General features: G+C 36.5%; 1 protein-coding gene across 1 annotated transcript; it reads right to left on the bottom strand.

Annotated features, from left to right (window-relative positions):
• Positions 1 to 3562: 3562 nt before the first annotated feature.
• LOC122987076 lies at positions 3563 to 17385 on the bottom strand. Its single transcript, XM_044358726.1, has 13 exons — positions 17232 to 17385; positions 15835 to 16040; positions 11512 to 11649; positions 10325 to 10442; positions 9331 to 9517; positions 8348 to 8489; positions 7842 to 7997; positions 7409 to 7464; positions 5429 to 5604; positions 4787 to 5187; positions 4525 to 4621; positions 3913 to 4144; positions 3563 to 3813 (listed from the first exon to the last, which is right to left on the bottom strand). Exons 1-13 carry the CDS (start codon positions 17346 to 17348, stop codon positions 3638 to 3640), a joined length of 2202 nt encoding a protein of 733 aa, XP_044214661.1. The 5' UTR covers positions 17349 to 17385; the 3' UTR covers positions 3563 to 3637.
• Between the last annotated feature and the right edge of the window lie 272 nt (positions 17386 to 17657).

The following is a 17657-nucleotide window of genomic DNA, read 5'->3' as shown; positions in this document are numbered from 1 at the left end:
GGTCTATTTTTGTTTTGTTGTGTATTGTTTTTGGCCCCTTTGGGACAGAGGAACTCCACAATCTGTCCAATATTCACTCTGTTTTTAGCTCTGGTTTGGTCTTCACCAACCATCACTGCAGCCTCTTTATGATTACAACTTGTCATTTGATTCATTCATTATAACAAATACTGGCGTATATTAGTAAATAATTTGTAATCTGTATCTTGATTTGGATCTGCAACAGAATACACAGTGATATGCAATCATGCTGATTGACATTGTTCCCTTGATATGAAAAATATTTAAAACATGCGAGTGTAGATAATGGATGGATGAATGTACAGATGGACAGATGTGCGGTTGGGTGGATACAGTATATTAGGACTGTGCATAAGTATGAGTGAGTCGGTCCATGACTGTGAGTTGTGACTACATAAATGTGTTGCTGTAGTGCCACCTACAGGTGAAATGCCATAAAGCTTTACAACTGCACAGTGTGTTCGAGAGTTACAGCGGTGTACTGTACATCAGTTAAACCACACCTACAAGAACTTACCAACCAATTTCAGGAAAACTGTATTTGATGTCACAAAACAAATGAATTTGGCTTTTTGAGCTCAAATGATACAAAAAAAGGTGCCATTTTGTCGGCGGAAATAAACGTGGTGCTAAGGGATGAATACATGAAGAATAAAGAAAAGAATCACTAAATAATTTTTGCTCATGAGCAGAAATGAAAGTGTTTTGAAGATGGCCACATGGTGGTGCTACAGTAATTGTTAAAAGACAGGGTCACAGTTTTTCCAAGTCTGTCTTAAAGGAAGCATTTGATTCACTAGCTTTATTCTATTTTACCTTATTTTTCCTTTCTATTTAACTCTTTTTTACTTGTATTTAAATATGTCTTTTTATAATGTGTTTCTTTTACATTTTGTCTTGATGCCTTTCATGTTTTATGCAAAGCACTTTGAATTATCTTGTTGTTGAAATGTGCTATACAAATAAACTTCCCTTGCCTCATCTTAAAACAACAGTCAGGAGCCTAAATGAACATTAAAGCTGTTTTTCTTGATGTAATCATTCCTCCTGTTCATACTGACCATTAGAAGATCCCTTCATAATGCACTTACAATGTAAGTGATGGGGGACAAAATCCACAAATCTGTGCAAAAATGTATTTAAAAGTTTATCTGAAGCTAATATGAAGGTTCAGCATCCACATGAGTCAAATCAAGTAGATATTTTTCAACGTTACAGTCTTTTTAGTGCCAAAGTCCCTCTTTTTGTTACTATACTGTCCGAGGAAACACAAAGAGGGAATTTGAGGCTAAAAAGACTGTAAATGTGTCAGATATCCACTTGATATGACTAACTCAGACTGTTGAAGCCTCATATGAGCTTCACATCTACTTTTAAATGACTGTGTGGACACACTGTGGATTTTGGCCTCCATCACTTACATTGAAAGCACATTTGAAGGATCTTTTAATATCCAGTATGAACAAGAGGAATGATTACAGCGAGGAAAACCTCTTTCACTGTTCATATGGACACCTGACTGTTGTTTTAAGACACATTTGATAAATTGTGAATCTAAGTTTTTATCTTTTCTTCTCCACCAAACTATACTGAAATCTTGACTTCTGTAGGAAGTCTTTAGATTTAGTTCAGACTGAATCTGTCATCACTTCATTGTCTGATAATCTGTGCAGATTATCAGTCTGAGCCTGAGCAGGGACTTCCCAGTGTTTGTCCGGATAATCATTAAAATAACAATTCATTAATAATAATGTTCATTTTAGAAATGACTCAAGACACAAACACACATTTATTATGTGATTACGATTTCAAATGGAAAGGATTTCCCCCTTTTATTGTTAATAAAACCCCAGTTTAAATGATACAAATATATAATTTCACCATCATAGACATTGTCCTACAGATCCGATAGTTCAAACTGTCAGTGGAAAGTTGTATACATTCATCTCACCAGAACTGCAAAAGCTTCAACATAGTTTAAGATTAAAAAGCAATATATTAATATAATCTGCACATGTATTTCATGTTTTAAAAGCACAAAAATTGATCTAAATGTAGACACCACCATTCAAAAAACAGGATCTGAAGCTGATATCACTCCCAAATCGTCTTGCAATAGATTAAGTAAAGATTTGGTTATTTCAGTAATGGGTGTAAAGACAGGGACTATACTGCATTTCCAATTATGAAAAAGGGGATTTTTCATCTATAAATCGATATAATGGCTATGTTAAACATATGAAAATACCTGATATGGTCAAAAATTACTGAATGGGTCTCTAATGAGCACTTACACATCTGTTATTGCACATCTTACTGAACCAAACAAACATTGACATTGACAATGACGATAATTGCTGGGAACCTGTTTGCAAAAAAGTTAAGACAATAAGACCGGTGACGTTGAAAAAATCCTGCAAAACCAGACAGAGTGGAATTTTGTTTTCACAGAGGTAGAAATGCGTGCCTCTTTTTAACTTCTGTGACTAGTCTGCGTGCGGTGGAACTGGTTAAGTGAACTTCGAGCTGCAGGTTCTTTATCATAAAGCAAACAAACACGTAACAAATCAAAAGCAAAACCATTCACTAGTTTTGTTTTTCTGCATTTACTTTACAGCATGATGTATCTTAAGCTGTGGTTCTGGTTACATGACGCCTTTTAGACAACTGAACCACCTGGACCCTGTTTTTCCAACGCTGCTTAACTAATTCAGGTTAAACTCTTGTTGTAGGGCTAAAGTTTTCCTGTTAATTCTCATCCAGCTAATTTGGTTCTGCAAACTAAGTTAGTTTTTTTTTTACAAGTGAATGGGGTTCCACTGTGAGTGATGTGTGCACACATCTTCAAAAGTGCATAATAGTTTATCTATTTATCTATCTATGAATTATATAAGTAAACTAAGATTTAAAAGCCTTAAAAGCCAACCTATTATCAATTTTGCACATCATATATAATTTAAATTAAAAATTTCCCCTCATAAAAACAGTTAAATGTTAAGTATGTTTCCAGTGTCTATTGGCCTTTTAATAGTCAAAGTTTCAATTCAGTATATTGTGTTCATATTATTCCAAAATACGTTAACTTTGGTTCTTTTTAAATGTATTTTATTATATGTGTCTCTGTGTTGTGAAAGCAATGACAGCAACTTTTCATGAGCTAAGAAAAACGTCACGTTTTCAGCTTTGTGACAATGCATTTTCCAAATAAATCAATTGGTTTTAAAATCGTTTACATATCTTAAGGAGTATAGGAACAAATTCACCACATTTAAAAAGGTACATAGTTTTCACTGGATGGCGACCATAACTTAACATAACGACCTCAAAAACCTGTGTATTCCCATTTAAATTCATAATTATATTACTGTAACATCAATAATTTTTTGCAGGTTTGGGTTTTAGGACTTGTTGCTATGATAACAGCTCAAATACATTTCAAACCAGCATCCAAGAACTAAATAATCCAGGCCTGTGTCAAATAAACAAGCAAATCAAGATAATCAGTTATATATGTATGAAGAACAGGACCCAGGACACCCCATCATTAAGATTTTTTATCAGCTTTTAAAAGAGAAACTTAAAATAAAATGATGTGTAAAACTGAGGTTGGTTGGGTTTAGTTTTCCCAGCCTGAATCCAGAAGAGATTTGCGGTCATCTGCTCTTCTCTTCCTGGTGAAGTAACCAACGACCACAGCCATCACCACCACTGCTACTAAGAAAGCAGAAGCAAAGAACATGGTGCTGACGTTGGTGTCGAGGATTTCCCAGCCTCCTTGGTTTGATTTGGTGTCTGGAGAAATTGGTGGGAAAAATCATGAAAGACAACAATACATAACTTAGTTTAGTAGACAGACGGATTAATATATATCTAGATGGATCACATACTAACCTGCTGCTTGGGGGGTGTCACTCTTTTTCATCAAAACATCATTATCCTTAGCTGCATTGGGAACAGCCTCCCTGACAAACCGCAAAGGACCCTGGGTAATGTAGTGGCTGACGGTCTCCCTGCTCAGACCTCTTTTACGTCGTCTGCGGGACGGGTTCCGCAGACATCCCTGGGCACATCTGGAGAAGGAATTCCCAGGCTCGCACAGGATGACGGAGCAGGTGATGTACACCTGTAAGGACGGCAGGTTTTGACTTTTTAGTTCAGAAGTAATCAAACAATCCTTTCATGGCAGGAAAATGTAGTTCATGCTGTGCATCTATTGTGCATTTCTACAGCAGTGCAGAACTGCTACCTTTAGTAAAAAATATTCCTTTATGCTTCTTAGAAAATATGTTTATTTTAAATTGGACATAACTTGCATGTTTCCCAAGAAAAAATTCCCTAAGTGGACAATAAAGTATCTTCAAGGTCTATATTTATATTCTGGGGCTCTACTGGAATATCTGTGCAGGATTTACAGTTAAAAACTCCTTATTTATCATATACTGGCTCCTTATGCATTTTGGTATAAGTTTGGTATGATTTAGATTTAGTATTATTCAGAGTTACCTGGTCATAGTTTCCAGTAAATTTGAAGGCTTGAACCTCAAAGTTGAATGACTTCGAGTCAGATGGGTGGATTTTAACTGTCTCATCCTGCAGACACCTGGAAGAAAAATTAAGTGTAACAACGCAAAAGATTCTCATTATTATCTCATCTGTTTTCACTTTTCAGTAAACTGCCAATTAGTGAGCCTAACTTGAAAACATTTTCAAATAAAAAAAGGCAAAAACATCTTTCTTTGTAATCTCAGATAGCATCGCCACTCACCCGTTTCCGATGAGGTCGTAGGAGAGGGGGTTTTCAGGGTTGTCGTCAGGAGTGGCTTTGCATGATTCGACAAACAGAGTCACATTTGGTAGATCTGATTCAGCTTGAATGCCCATATAAATCATGTCCAGCAGCTTGACCTCCACTGGATAGGCACTGGCTGCCACCTTGGTTGTAAAGTTGCTGTCGCTGAATATTTCAAAAGTGTAGCCAAAGCTGCCGAAACTGGACTCAGTGAAAATGTAGTCAGACTTCTTGAGATTGTAGTAGCTGGAGATGCTGATGCTTTTGGGAAACTGGCAAGAGAAATCAATCTTCACTGTCCTTCTTCGGATTATAACTTCGGAAGGCAGCACGTAGGAGAGGATCTCGTTCTTGAAAACGATAAAGTCACCTTTATCCTGTATTTACGACAAACAGACGAACAGAGGTGGTGTAAAACTCATTAGTAGCTGCGGGGACAATGAACAAGAAATTTGAGGTCACACCAGCTGAATTATTCATCCTATTTTTAATGTGTTATACCACTACAGTATTCTTCCCAGTGCCGTGTAAAATGCCCCCATTTCTACTAAAGCTGATGAGATTTGATTAACTGGAAAAACACTGATTCGGATAAAAATCTAAATGCCTTTTACACACCTCAAGTTTTGTGCCGCAGGTGCTGAATGACATGCTGCCCATGATGTGTGTGCTGTTGGAGGTGAGAGAGCACGACGGGTCGTTCAGCTTGAGATAGTTCTTGTCGATGCCGGGCATGGAAGCTTTCTCGAGGCTTACCACCATCTTGTTGGGTGAGCATGTAACATGGGCTTTACCTGTAAATCACATCCCATATTAACTCCTTATCAATAGGACAATGTAACTCACACAGACTGTAGTGTGCCCCATAAATTATGTTAGCAGTGTGAGGATTATTCTACTAGAGCGAAACAGATAAATTGGCCAGGCCATTATTGGCTTATTGCTGTATATGTTGGCCAATAAGTAGCAAGAAACTGCAGTACAAGAATGCCAAACTAGGTTGAGGCAGGTTAGAAACAGTGTCACCAGTTTGGCCACTAGAGAAGAAGAAGAAGTTGATTTTTCAGATTTGTAAAATGCCATGTTTAGCAAGTCACAATTCTTTAAAGCGGACATATTATGATTGTCTGTGAAGAATCTCAGTCATGCAGGTCATGGTGATCCACGGAGGGTTGAATCGAGGGCAACTGGACTTCTTGGTAGGAGATACTTGAAGATGTTTCACCTCTCATCCAAAGAGCTTCTTCAGTTCTGACTGACTGTTGAGGAGACCCAGGTATTTAACCGCTGTGGGGTCGTTATCAAGGTCATTGATACCACTTGGTTCGTTAGTGCACCTGGCTGTTCTAACGACAGTCGTCAAAGTCGTTGGAGTCATCTGAGGCCAAGTGTAAACGACAGTCATTGGAGTTGTTACATGAGGCCAAATGTAAATGGTTGTTGAGGATGAAAGGGCAGCATTGCAGGTGGGGCATAAGTGGGTTCGTAGACCTCCTCTGTTGTTGAGGGAGGAGCACAAACACCTGATGGATGCACATAAAGCTTGTGAAAACAGCCACAAGGTCCAAGAAGAAAACAAACACGGCAGGTGGTGAAGAAAAGAAGAATAAACGCAACAACGTCGTCACTCCAAATGTGTCTGGAGTATCTGAAAAACTCAGCAAATGCCACATACCTGTGTTTCTCAAACCCACTAACACACTGACACAGAAACTAGTCCACCTGAAAGACTAGAAAGGCAATCTAGCGTATGTAGTCCAACACAGTGAGAAATGCACAGACTCTTATATCAGGGAAACTAAACAACCATTAAACTAGCGCATGGCTTCATCACGGGAGACTTAGGTCAAGACTCAGCAGTTTACCTACACATGAAAGATAAGGGACTCTCTTTCGAGGACAACAACATACATTTTTTGGACAGGAAGGACAGATGGTTTGACAGAGGAGTGAAGGAGGCCATCTACGTCAAAGTAGAGAAACCCTTCCTCATCAGAAGAAGAGGTGTACAACACCACTTATCCCCCAACTTAACAACCATTCACATTTGGCCTCAGGACACTCCAACGACTTTAATGACCGTTGTTAGAACAGCCAGGAGCACTAACGAACCAGGTATCAATGACCTTGATATCGACCCCACAGAGGTTAAATACCTGGGACTCCTCAACAGTCAGTTAGAACTGAAGAAGCTCTTTGGATGAGAAGCGAAACGTCTTCAAGTATGTACAACCAAGAAGTCCAGTTGCCCTCGATTCAACCCTCCTTGGACATATTATGCATAATTCCATAAAAATGCTTCACCAATTATGTTGACTTTCTTAGACTTTCTTCTGTATTAAACCAAGACCACAATCTTTCCTTAACCATAGCCAAGTACTGCCACAACCATAAAAAGTTTAATATTGCTGTAATTTCTACTAGCAGATATTTTATTGCATTGATGGGAAAAAAAACAACCAGGTACGTTGTCCCGGAACATTTCACTCATATGTTCAGTATCAACATTTTTGCAATTGGACAAATACGTTGATTTACAACATTTTCTGATTATGTTGTGAGAAAATGTAAGTCAGCAGTGTTACATGATTAACAAACCTTGAACGATAGACGCTTTGGTCACCATGATGACAACACACCTCATCTCTGATTGGCTGAATGACAAAACAAAGAGTATAAGTTTCAGTGCAAAAAATGCAAACAGAAGAAGAACAGCAACGATAATAAGCCTATTGATAATAATAAGAATAATGTCACTGATGCAATCATATAGTAATAATGACTGTTCTTTGCTTGTTAATGAGATTTTAATATATTTTTTACTGTTAGATGACAGATAAGTATGAATATGCAAAAAGGCTACAAGAAAACAGACAAATTTAATATCCTATGTCAATAGATCTATGATTTTTTCTTTATTAATCCTTGCAGATCAATCCAGGGTATTCAAAGAAACAACAGATCTCAGCTTGCTAACACAGCACAAATCTGACGGTGCACTAAAGTAGGAAATTGTACATAAAATACTCACGTTTCATTTGTCTCTGCAGTGAAACAGATTGGAACAAATCTGTAAATGTCATCTTTCTGTGGTGTCCAGCTCAGAGTCACTTCAGCTTTTCCAAACATACCGCCTCCGACCTCTTTGGTCATGTTCTGGGGGCCGCTGACCTGGAAGTCGTATATGCTTCAGGAAAATGGAGGCAGAGAGGAAAAAACATAAAATGATTATCTTTAACTGACATGCAAGGTATTAATAGATTCACATTCTTTTGGAAGTATAGTAACAAAAAGCACTTTGACACTAAAAGGACGAAGCTTCATATTAGCTTCAGATAAACTTTTAAATACATTTTTGCCCTCCATCACTTCCATCGCAAGTGTATTATGAAGGGATCTTCAGTCAGTATGAACAGGAGGAATGATTACAGCAAGAAAAAACATGTTTCACTGTTCATTTGGGCTCCTGACTGTTGATTTAAAACACACTTGAAAAATTGTGAACCCGTCCTTTAACAAATGTAGGATAATAATCACCTAGCGTGGTGAGCCTGTGCTTGGGCGTAAAGCTGGAATTTCTGACCCACGGTGGCGTGAAGAACGTCACCGTGTGAAGGAGTCTTCGACAGGAAGATGGGCCTCACGTGACCAGCTTCACAGTTTGGCAGCGGAGGAAGAACTGAAACACAAACATAGACAGTCGTCAAGACAGAAAAGCAGCCAGTTAGGTTGCTTTAGCCTTCTAGATACAGTATGTATATTGATTAGATTCAGTTGGTCAGCAGGGCTACTTAAGGCTCATTCCCCTGATTGACAATAACAATTCAAAACCACAATTCCTCATGTAGTTTCTTAAGCTTTCAGCCTTTTAGTGTATTTTTAACAATCCCCCCTATAGTTGTTTTTAAGTTTATATCCCTTTAGCTTTGTGATTAACATTCATTTTTCTTTCTTTCCTATCAATTGTGTGTGTATCTGTTGCATACAATTGCCCTTATAGGACTAAATAAAGTTGGATTGAAATTAATTGAATAATGGATGCAGGTATATGGAAAGTAAACCTCAGGAACGCTCTTTATATTTTCAGAAAGAAATGCTGAATGAGAGATTGCACTGAGATTGAGATTATAAACTAGTGAAACAGAGGCCAGACAGGAAGTGACATCAGTGATTTGGGTTTCTTTTTCAAACAAACACATTTTTTAAAATTCATTTTGTAAAAAGAAAAAAAAATCAATCTCATAAAACTGTGATTTAATAATGATGTTTTCTCTTAAATTACAACTTTATTATCATGACTTTGTGACTCTTTTCTCATAAAATTACTCCTTTATTCTTGTAATATTATATCTTATAATATTTAAGATGCAGCATGTTTGAAACTGTAAAGTCTATTTGACAGCAAAAAGAGGAGCAAAATAAAAACTCCCTTTAACTTCTGTTACCGAGTTGAACTAAGTTGCTTTTCTGTCACTCCATCAAATGTACATTTTCATTGATTTGTAATTTGTATCACTTACTCTCCAGTGAGAACTGCAGTTTAATGCTGCAGAGAGGTGGTGCGGTCGTATCGGAGGCCTGCCGAAACGCTGATGTTCCATCCGCGTAGGTCAAAGTGAGGTTCTTGGTGGGAAAGTCCTCCAGCATCACCTCAAATACGTGGACACCGACATTGATATGGCCTCTACTTGTCAGCGTGCACGTAGCCTGGGCAGACACGAAGAGTTAAATCAAGAAGATTATCAGCTTCTATTTCTTTAGATATTGATCTTGGTAGAAAGCAATCAGTGCACTATTCTTTAATATCAATATGAAGGAGCAGCTAACCTCTTGACTTAAACTGTCATGAGACAAGAAATATTATAAATTTGTAATATTAACCTCTTAACATCCACCAGGTTGCCGGCAACCCGCTTAAACCAGTTGCAAGCGGTTTAGCATCACACAGCAATGAGTAATGGCACAATTGGGCCGATTGGAGATGATTGGAAAGGTTCAGGGACACCAGTGACACCACAAACTAAAAACTCCCTAGCTCCCATAAGGTTAGAGGCCTAGAGGTCTGGAATTTTATACAGGTTGACAAGATATAGAAGGTATATCATGTTCTGCATAGTTCTGGCATAAAGCATGTCCTAGTTATTGTTATTCAAATATGACTCATTATAGACGAGGACCAAAAACACTTTTTTGAGTCTTATTTGAACTGATGTAGTTTTGTTTGTGTTTTAGCCACATACTAAACAAGCACATTTCCAGAAACTAGAAGATGTCACTTGTCAAATGAAGCCTAATATATGCATCATGGCCTTACAGTTCTTCTGTTATAAGCTTTTCCATTGGGGTGTACCAAATAGGTGAAAATTCTATAAAAAGAGTGGATGTTAAAGGGTTAAAAAACTATCCGATAAATGCAAATAATCTGACATGCAGATTAAGGAGCCTAACATCATCATTTTATCATTACAGCTCCTGTTAGCGCTGCACATTTACCACTTGACATGCATTGATTACCTCATCCAGAGTAATGTTGGAGTGAACCGCAGCGTCTGCAGGAAAGCTGCATCTCACATTATCTCCCTCTGTATCGTGAGCCAGAAGATGAAGCCTTGAAAAACAGTTCTGAGGAGCCCTGCATGAAAACACACTGCAGGTTAGAACATCACACTGGTACATGAAGTCATTATAAAAAATAAAAATAAAAAAACAGTTCAAAAGCTTTAACCATTCCACAAAAATACTTTACAATACTTCATCACTGTCAGATCCATACATTTAGCAATGATTTTTAATAAAACATGATAGGTTTCTTGAAGTAGTTTTGAAAACATTTGGACCCCTTGGTGTCTTCTTTTTGACAACTATCTGAATTACAGAAATAATAAATAATGAATACTTAAAGCTTCCCTCCAGACATGTTACATATATAAATGTTCCACTTTGAATACTAATAAATATATAATATTTAAATACTAATACTGTCTGATATGGACAAGTTGCATACTGGACCACGACTGGCTCCAAATTAGTTTGTGATGTCACAAATCCTGCTCGAAGGTTCAGGTGTTAAATTTAGATTTAAGGTGAACTCAGAGAAACTTTGAAGTTCAAACATCCAAGTGAAGGAACAAGAAGCAAAAGACATTTTTTGAGTGAAGGGAAACTTTAAATACATTTTAAAATCAAGGAGGAAGAAAACAAAAAAACTTTCATTACAGTCCATTGTTACAAGACAGCCATCTTTATCCTCACATGGGAGTAATTATAATTATCTTATCTTACAGTACTGTACATTTAAGGCACAGTTCGGTCAAAGCCTGTCTCAATTGATAACTTAAATAGTACGCTATGTCACCTAACCTTTAAAATGTAAATTTAGGGGAAGTCATGTCTAGCAAATATTGTATGATGCAACTTATGTATGTATGTTACTTTCAGGTCTGTACCAGTGTTATCCATCTGTACATTATCTGTAAATAAAACATATATTTATAGTGTTTGAACAGAGAAATAGTGTAGAGGATGTAAATAGACAAAACAAAAGAATAATGATGCTGCTTTGGTCAAAAATATCTTCAAAACATCACTGTTTTTGTTCTATTCTGGTTATTCCATTCGCGTTGACAAATATATCTCACTGATGGTATTTGTGCTCTGCTATTTTCATATTTTAATCCCAGTTTTAAATGAGAGGTTTGTACCGTAGAGAAGACACTGTTGTTGTTACGGGACAGCTGTTGAGGGCGCGCGTGTCTGATCGAGTTCCCAGGTCCAACCGTGCATCAGCCGTCCAGTTTGTCTTTCCATTCACATTAGACACCCAGCAGCAACCGGACTCCCTGAAAAGAAGGAGGTGGAATATGTTACCACTCGTAAATATACAGTATTAATATATTGACACCATATCCACCAATCAGCAGTGGAAGAAGTATTCTGATTGACCTTTACTTAAGTAAAAGTACCAACAGATTAATGTAAAAATACTCAATTACAAGTACAAGGCCTGCACTGAAAATCCCACTCAAGTAAAAGTACAGATTAGCAAAATGTACTTAGTAAACTGTACTTAAGTAGTATTTCAGTCCAGTGGTTTCCAACCTAGGGTTCAGGCCCCTTCTTAAGTCACCATTCATGGGAGAGGTAACAAGAGAAAACAAAGTTTTGCTTCACAGATTTGTAGTCATTTTTGGACTTTTCACTAATGTTTATATTTGTTTGTGAATTACAAGTCAAAAATGTAGTAGTATTGTTTTAAAATACAAATTTTATACATTTTTTATAAGTTTAAAATTGAACCCCCGGTCTATATACTTTTATAATATTTTGCCCAAAACTTTGTATAATGAATTTCCACACAGAAAATACATAAAAAAGGCATGTTGGACTTCAGTTCAGATTTTAAATGGAAATAAATCAGAATCGATCCCACAAAAAAGGGATTTTATCACCAATTAGAAATTTAAAAAGTTGCATAATTATACAGCAAATATAAAAAATATAGCCCATACTGTACTGTATATAGTAGGGATGTGCAGAGAGTCCATTATTTGTATTTGTATCTGTATTTGTTTAGGCAACACAATTATTTGTATTTGTAATAATAATAAAAGTGGAAAGAGGCTTAAAAATCCTGTTTTTGTTTTTATTACGTTTTTAATTTTAGAAAATTAAAGATGAAAATTAAAGTGATGTCCAAATTAAGAAATATGCGTCATGTAGCAGGTGGATGTGACTCCCCTCATTGAGACCTGCTGATAGACGTAACAGCAGAGCAGAGGAGAGACACTGAGACAGAGATTATAACTGACCTGCTCACTGGTATTTAACATGTTTTTTTTCTTCCCAAAAATTAAAAAAAAAAAATATTTGTATGAAACAAATATTCATAAAAAAACCCCACTATTTGTGCTTTGCCGAATGATGTATTTGTATTCGGGCACACCCCTAGTCTATAGTTTAAAACACAACACAACCCGCTGCAGTTGAATGATATATAATGTATATTAAATCAGACCTGAACTATCAAGCAAAATGTTAATAGATGAGAATCCTGTACAGTGAAATGTTTGATAAAAAAAAAAACATTGACCAAAACATTGCTACTCTTTGCCTGATGAGGAGCCAGTTTGGCCTCTAATTGTCTGTTAAATGTTCTTTTTCTAATCTAATAAAAAAAAAAAAAAAAGTTTTAGAAGGGAGCGTTCCACAGCACTGTGAGTCCTTCTGGATGTGTTTTGCATACTGACAGTTTGCTAATAAATCAAAAACATCACTCACTGCTCACTGCATCTGATAACCGCATTTAACTGCTTCAAAACCTCGTCTTTGAATTGTTCAATCATTGATTTATGCGCTCGACACCTGCTTATTTAACACCTGGTGATGGTTAGGTTGGATGAAGGCAGAGAGGGAGAGTCTCTCCTCAAAGGTGTGACTACTGAGTCCAAGTTCTCACAGCAGAACCGCACCCAAGACATTTCTCACAAGTCACCGTCTTCACACTTTCATTTTTATTCTGTTTGAGAGTGTAAATTACTTTTAATTTATATAGTTGTTCGCCTGTCAAATGTGAAGAATAAAGTCTAAAAAATATCACGATATCCTTAAAAAAAACCCAGAACCCGTCAGTTTATAGTCTGACTCAGGACTCAGATTGAGCACTAGATTAATTTTATTTTATTATTTTATTTAATTTAAACTTCTTTTTTTATAGATTAAGTGATTCATTTGTCATCGGTGAAAGTTTTCCTGGTTGGTTCTGGTTGATGTGGAACCACCGACATCCAGAACTGGATGAACAGACAAAGACAAAGTAGTGAAGGATCAACAGACAATGTGCAATAATTATTTATTATTTATATTTACAATATTTATACATGTAGTTGGGAACAACAACAAAGTGTTTGTGCCAAAATAAACAAGATTAATGAGACAAAAAATAACATGACTGAACTTTTCCTTTAGATAACCAAAACCCGACAGACATCTTTGACAAGTCACCAAATAAACTTTTTTTTAAAAAAATCACAAATTTTCACATTTTGTTAATTCATTAAACTATTCTGTTATATTTTCTGAATTTACATTATGATTTAAATGTTGTTTCAAAGCAGTTTTTACACTTACAGGTGTTATTCTGCTGGAGAGTATAAATTCACTTTTGCCTAGAAACAGTCAAATATGAAGAATAAAGTATAAAAAAATATTAGGATTAGCCTTACAAAAACCTGGAATATGTGTTTAACTGACTATAAACTCCTCTTCATGTCATCCCTGCACTGCCAATTTTCAATAAATATATAATTATCTCCAGTTATAGCTGCGGCTCTGCATGTATTGTCTTGATCTTATTCTCTATGACGCTGGAACAGACGTTGAAATTTACTTTACAACCTCAGTAACTTCATTTAAATCTCCTAAATTGTCTTTTTTTCTTTAAATTGTTAAAAAATTTCTGATATTTTATTGTTGTGGTATGTATTGTTTTTTTCTGACTGTGAAGCACTTTGTAACTTTTAAAAATGCTGCACGTGCACATCGCAGTGTTTTATTTGCTCTGTGTTTTAATAAGCTGAGCACATAATGACTTTGATTTCTTTTCAGATAACAATGAACACTTCCTTTAGGCTGTTAATCTTCTTTGATTGTCTTCTTGACAGCTATTTGGCCACCGACATGAGCCTCCATGTGTCATACTTTGATTGAACTTTGGCCAAGTCAAACAGCGGCTTCAACAAAGATGTGAACGCTGAACAGCTTCTGATCAGATTCACTTGTTAAATCTTTGGCAACGTACTATATACACACTTACACCTACTGTATATGTTAAAGAATTGCTTCACAATTTTTCAAATCAGTCCTTAACCAACAGTCAGGAGCCTAAATGAATATTAAAACATGCTTTTCTTGCTGTAATCATTCCTCCTGTTCATACTGACCATTAGAAGATCCCTTCATAATGCACTTACAATGTAAGTGATGGGGGACAAAATCCACAAATTTGTGCAAAAATGTATTTAAAAGTTTATCTGAAGCTAATATGAAGCTTCAGCGTCCAAATGAGTCAAATCAAGTAGATATCTTTCAACGTTACAGTCTTTTTAGTGCCAAAGTTCCTCTTTTTGTTACTATACTTCCACCACAGCTCAACAGGGAAACACTGTCCGAGGAAACACAAAGAGGTCAAAGGTCAAAGGCCTACGTTAATGTCAAGATTTTGTAGTGTAACTACATCTGTTGTGGTGTATATTTTCACCAAATATATCACCTGCTAAATGCTATAAGTAAGTTCCAAATGTAGGCCCTGTAATTTGGAAAGTCCCTCTTTTTATTAATATACTTCCACCTGCAGCTCAACAGGGAAACACTGTCCGAGGAAACACAAAGAGGGAATTTGATGCTAAAAAGACTGTAAATGTGTCAGATATCCACTTGATATGACTAACTCAGACTGCTGAAGCCTCATATTAGCTTCACATCAACTTTTAAATGCATTTTTTTGCACAAAACAAGACAGATTTTGTCCCTCATCACTTACATTAGCACAGATCTTTTAATAATAGCCAGTATGAAGAGGAGGAATTACTACAGAGAGCAAAACCTGCTTCAATCTTCATTTGGGAACCTGACTTTTGAAAAATTGTGAACTTATCCTTTCATTTACACACAGGAGACTTGTGCATACAAGTCTGTTTTATTAATTCATCTGTTTAATATAGTTTTAAAGGCCTAACCAGGGACCAGGGCTCCAAATCAGCTTCAGCTAGACACCCAACATACATCTGTTGTATTGCTTATCTATATGTAACAACATCTTCCTGTATTGTCCCTGTTAATAATAAAGAAATGATATTAGCTTCCTAATGCTACTGTATCTCACACTTACCAATATGATCATAGAGAACAGACACCTGAACTGCAGCTTCACCCAACAGATGAAAACACCCTGACGTCTGCGGGATCGAAGCCTAAATCAGAGCTTAGTAAAAAGACAGAAGAGTTGTGTCCCTGCAGCCTGGGCTTACCTGAGAGTAAAGGTGGTTTTATTGGTCGAGATGGTCGCCGTCGTGCCTCCCTCGGACTGGCACCACCTGCCTTGGCCTGTGCCGTTCTGGTCCGTCAGCAGGACACTTGCCTGATCGATGCTCTTGCACACACCGCTCTCACATGTGTAGGATGATGACACCGCTGGACAGCTGCTCCTGCCGTTCTGTCTGTGATGGAAGGTCACCTGCAGGAAAAATACAGCGAAATATTATTCCTTGTAAACTACTACAAGTTCAATCCTAATATTCCAGATCAATACATTAAATGTAACAAAGATAAAGAGACATTAGACCAAGATTTCTGGAGGAAAGTGATCCACTTTATTAATTATGTTTTCTTGGTATATTTCCTACTGTATGCAACTTGAGTCGTGAGAAGAAAAAGATGGTATATTTTTATTATCTTCATGCTAAATATACAATTGCTGTGTGCTTGGAAAAAGATGCTAAAGCCATCCTTCAATCAGTAACTAAAATGACTTTGAAGCTCGTTATCTATGGAAAAATTAACATTTGCGATTATGGATTTCCTGATAATGAGCCTCATGGAGGATTTTTTTATTAGTTGAGACTTAAATGTGGCTAAACTGTACACCGTTAGGAGTTATAATTTTCATTTTTTTGGTTTGGTTTTGTTTTGTTTTGTTGTGACTATTGTCATCTTTTTGATTATTGTGTTTTGTATGTTTGACATATATGTTTAGAATAAATACAATATTTAAAAAGAAGAAACAGTGTGAGAGAAAACAGTGACATGAAAACTGTTAAGTTGATCCAGTCAATCTGGATTCTTTTTTTATAAAATAGAGCTGTAGTGCGTTAAAATTCCACACAGTTTTGTAAAAGCCGGTCCATAAATACTACATGTCAGGTATGATTGACACATAAACAAGCAGCACTGTTGTCTCCTGATCAAGCTTCGAGCCTTTTGAAGTCGTGGCTCCTAAACTTTGAAACTGAACCTGAACTTCAGACGGACACCTTTAAAAAACCAGGTCACTTATTTAGACTTGCTATTCAATAGTGTTCTTTTTTAAATCTATTTTTATAGATTATAGATTAGAAATTGTGTCCTTTTTTCCCCTCTTTATTTTCTCTTTCATTATGCATATTCATTATTAGTAGAGTCATTTCTCTGATTCTAACAAAGTTTACTCAGGAAGAGATTTTTTTTTTTCAAACAGCATCACTAAAATATGAAATAACAATAAATTAAATCCTGGCTGGTAGGCTTATCAAATTTCATTTTACTCCTCTGGCATGCCTCTAATGTTATCACTTCTCTGTTTGGTTTAATAAAGTTATGATGAACATGAAAACTTAAAGAAGGTAATGACAGATACTAAATGTATAAAATAATAATAATAATACTGTACCTTAAATGTCCCGTCCTTGTTCTTCTGTGGAGGCATGAAACTGATGCTATCTCCATAAAAGCCGTGAGTAATTCCCAGTAAGGCGGCCAGCAGCAGGAGAGTGGCACCTGCCGCCATGATGTCTCACAGAATGTGTTCGTGCAAAAGCTTGTGCAGTCAGTTTCAATGTCAGAGGTGTGAGAGGCGTTTCCCTCCAGAATTCACCCAACAGGACTAACCAGATCTGAGCTAAGCTCTAAACATTTATCTTATCCATAACAAATAGCTTAAAGATCTCAAGTTATCAATTATGGGAACAGATTCCGTGTCGAAGGACATTCGAGCGTTCAAGTCACGAGAGCCCTGAAACCTGAAGCACGTCACTCTAAACTAATTTAACATTTTATTCTTACAACCTTGATACTTTCTATTTGTTCCTGGCTGATT

Source organism: Thunnus albacares, chromosome 1 (genome assembly GCF_914725855.1).
Source record: "Thunnus albacares chromosome 1, fThuAlb1.1, whole genome shotgun sequence".
Taxonomy (NCBI): Eukaryota; Metazoa; Chordata; class Actinopteri; order Scombriformes; family Scombridae; genus Thunnus; species Thunnus albacares.
Note: the sequence above shows the minus strand (reverse complement) of the source record. Positions and strands in the feature narration are given on the sequence as shown.

What these genes read in the sequence shown, in the direction of transcription:
- LOC122987076 (XM_044358726.1), bottom strand. Translation starts at nt 17,348, where the DNA reads ATGGCGGCAGGTGCCACTCTCCTGCTGCTGGCCGCCTTACTGGGAATT. An exon ending in ACAACAGTGTCTTCTCTACG is followed by an intron (nt 10,443 to 11,511) that starts GTACAAACCTCT and finishes GTTTTCATGCAG; the next exon opens with GGCTCCTCAGAACTGTTTTT. An exon ending in TACGACCTCATCGGAAACGG is followed by an intron (nt 4,622 to 4,786) that starts GTGAGTGGCGAT and finishes TTTTTCTTCCAG; the next exon opens with GTGTCTGCAGGATGAGACAG.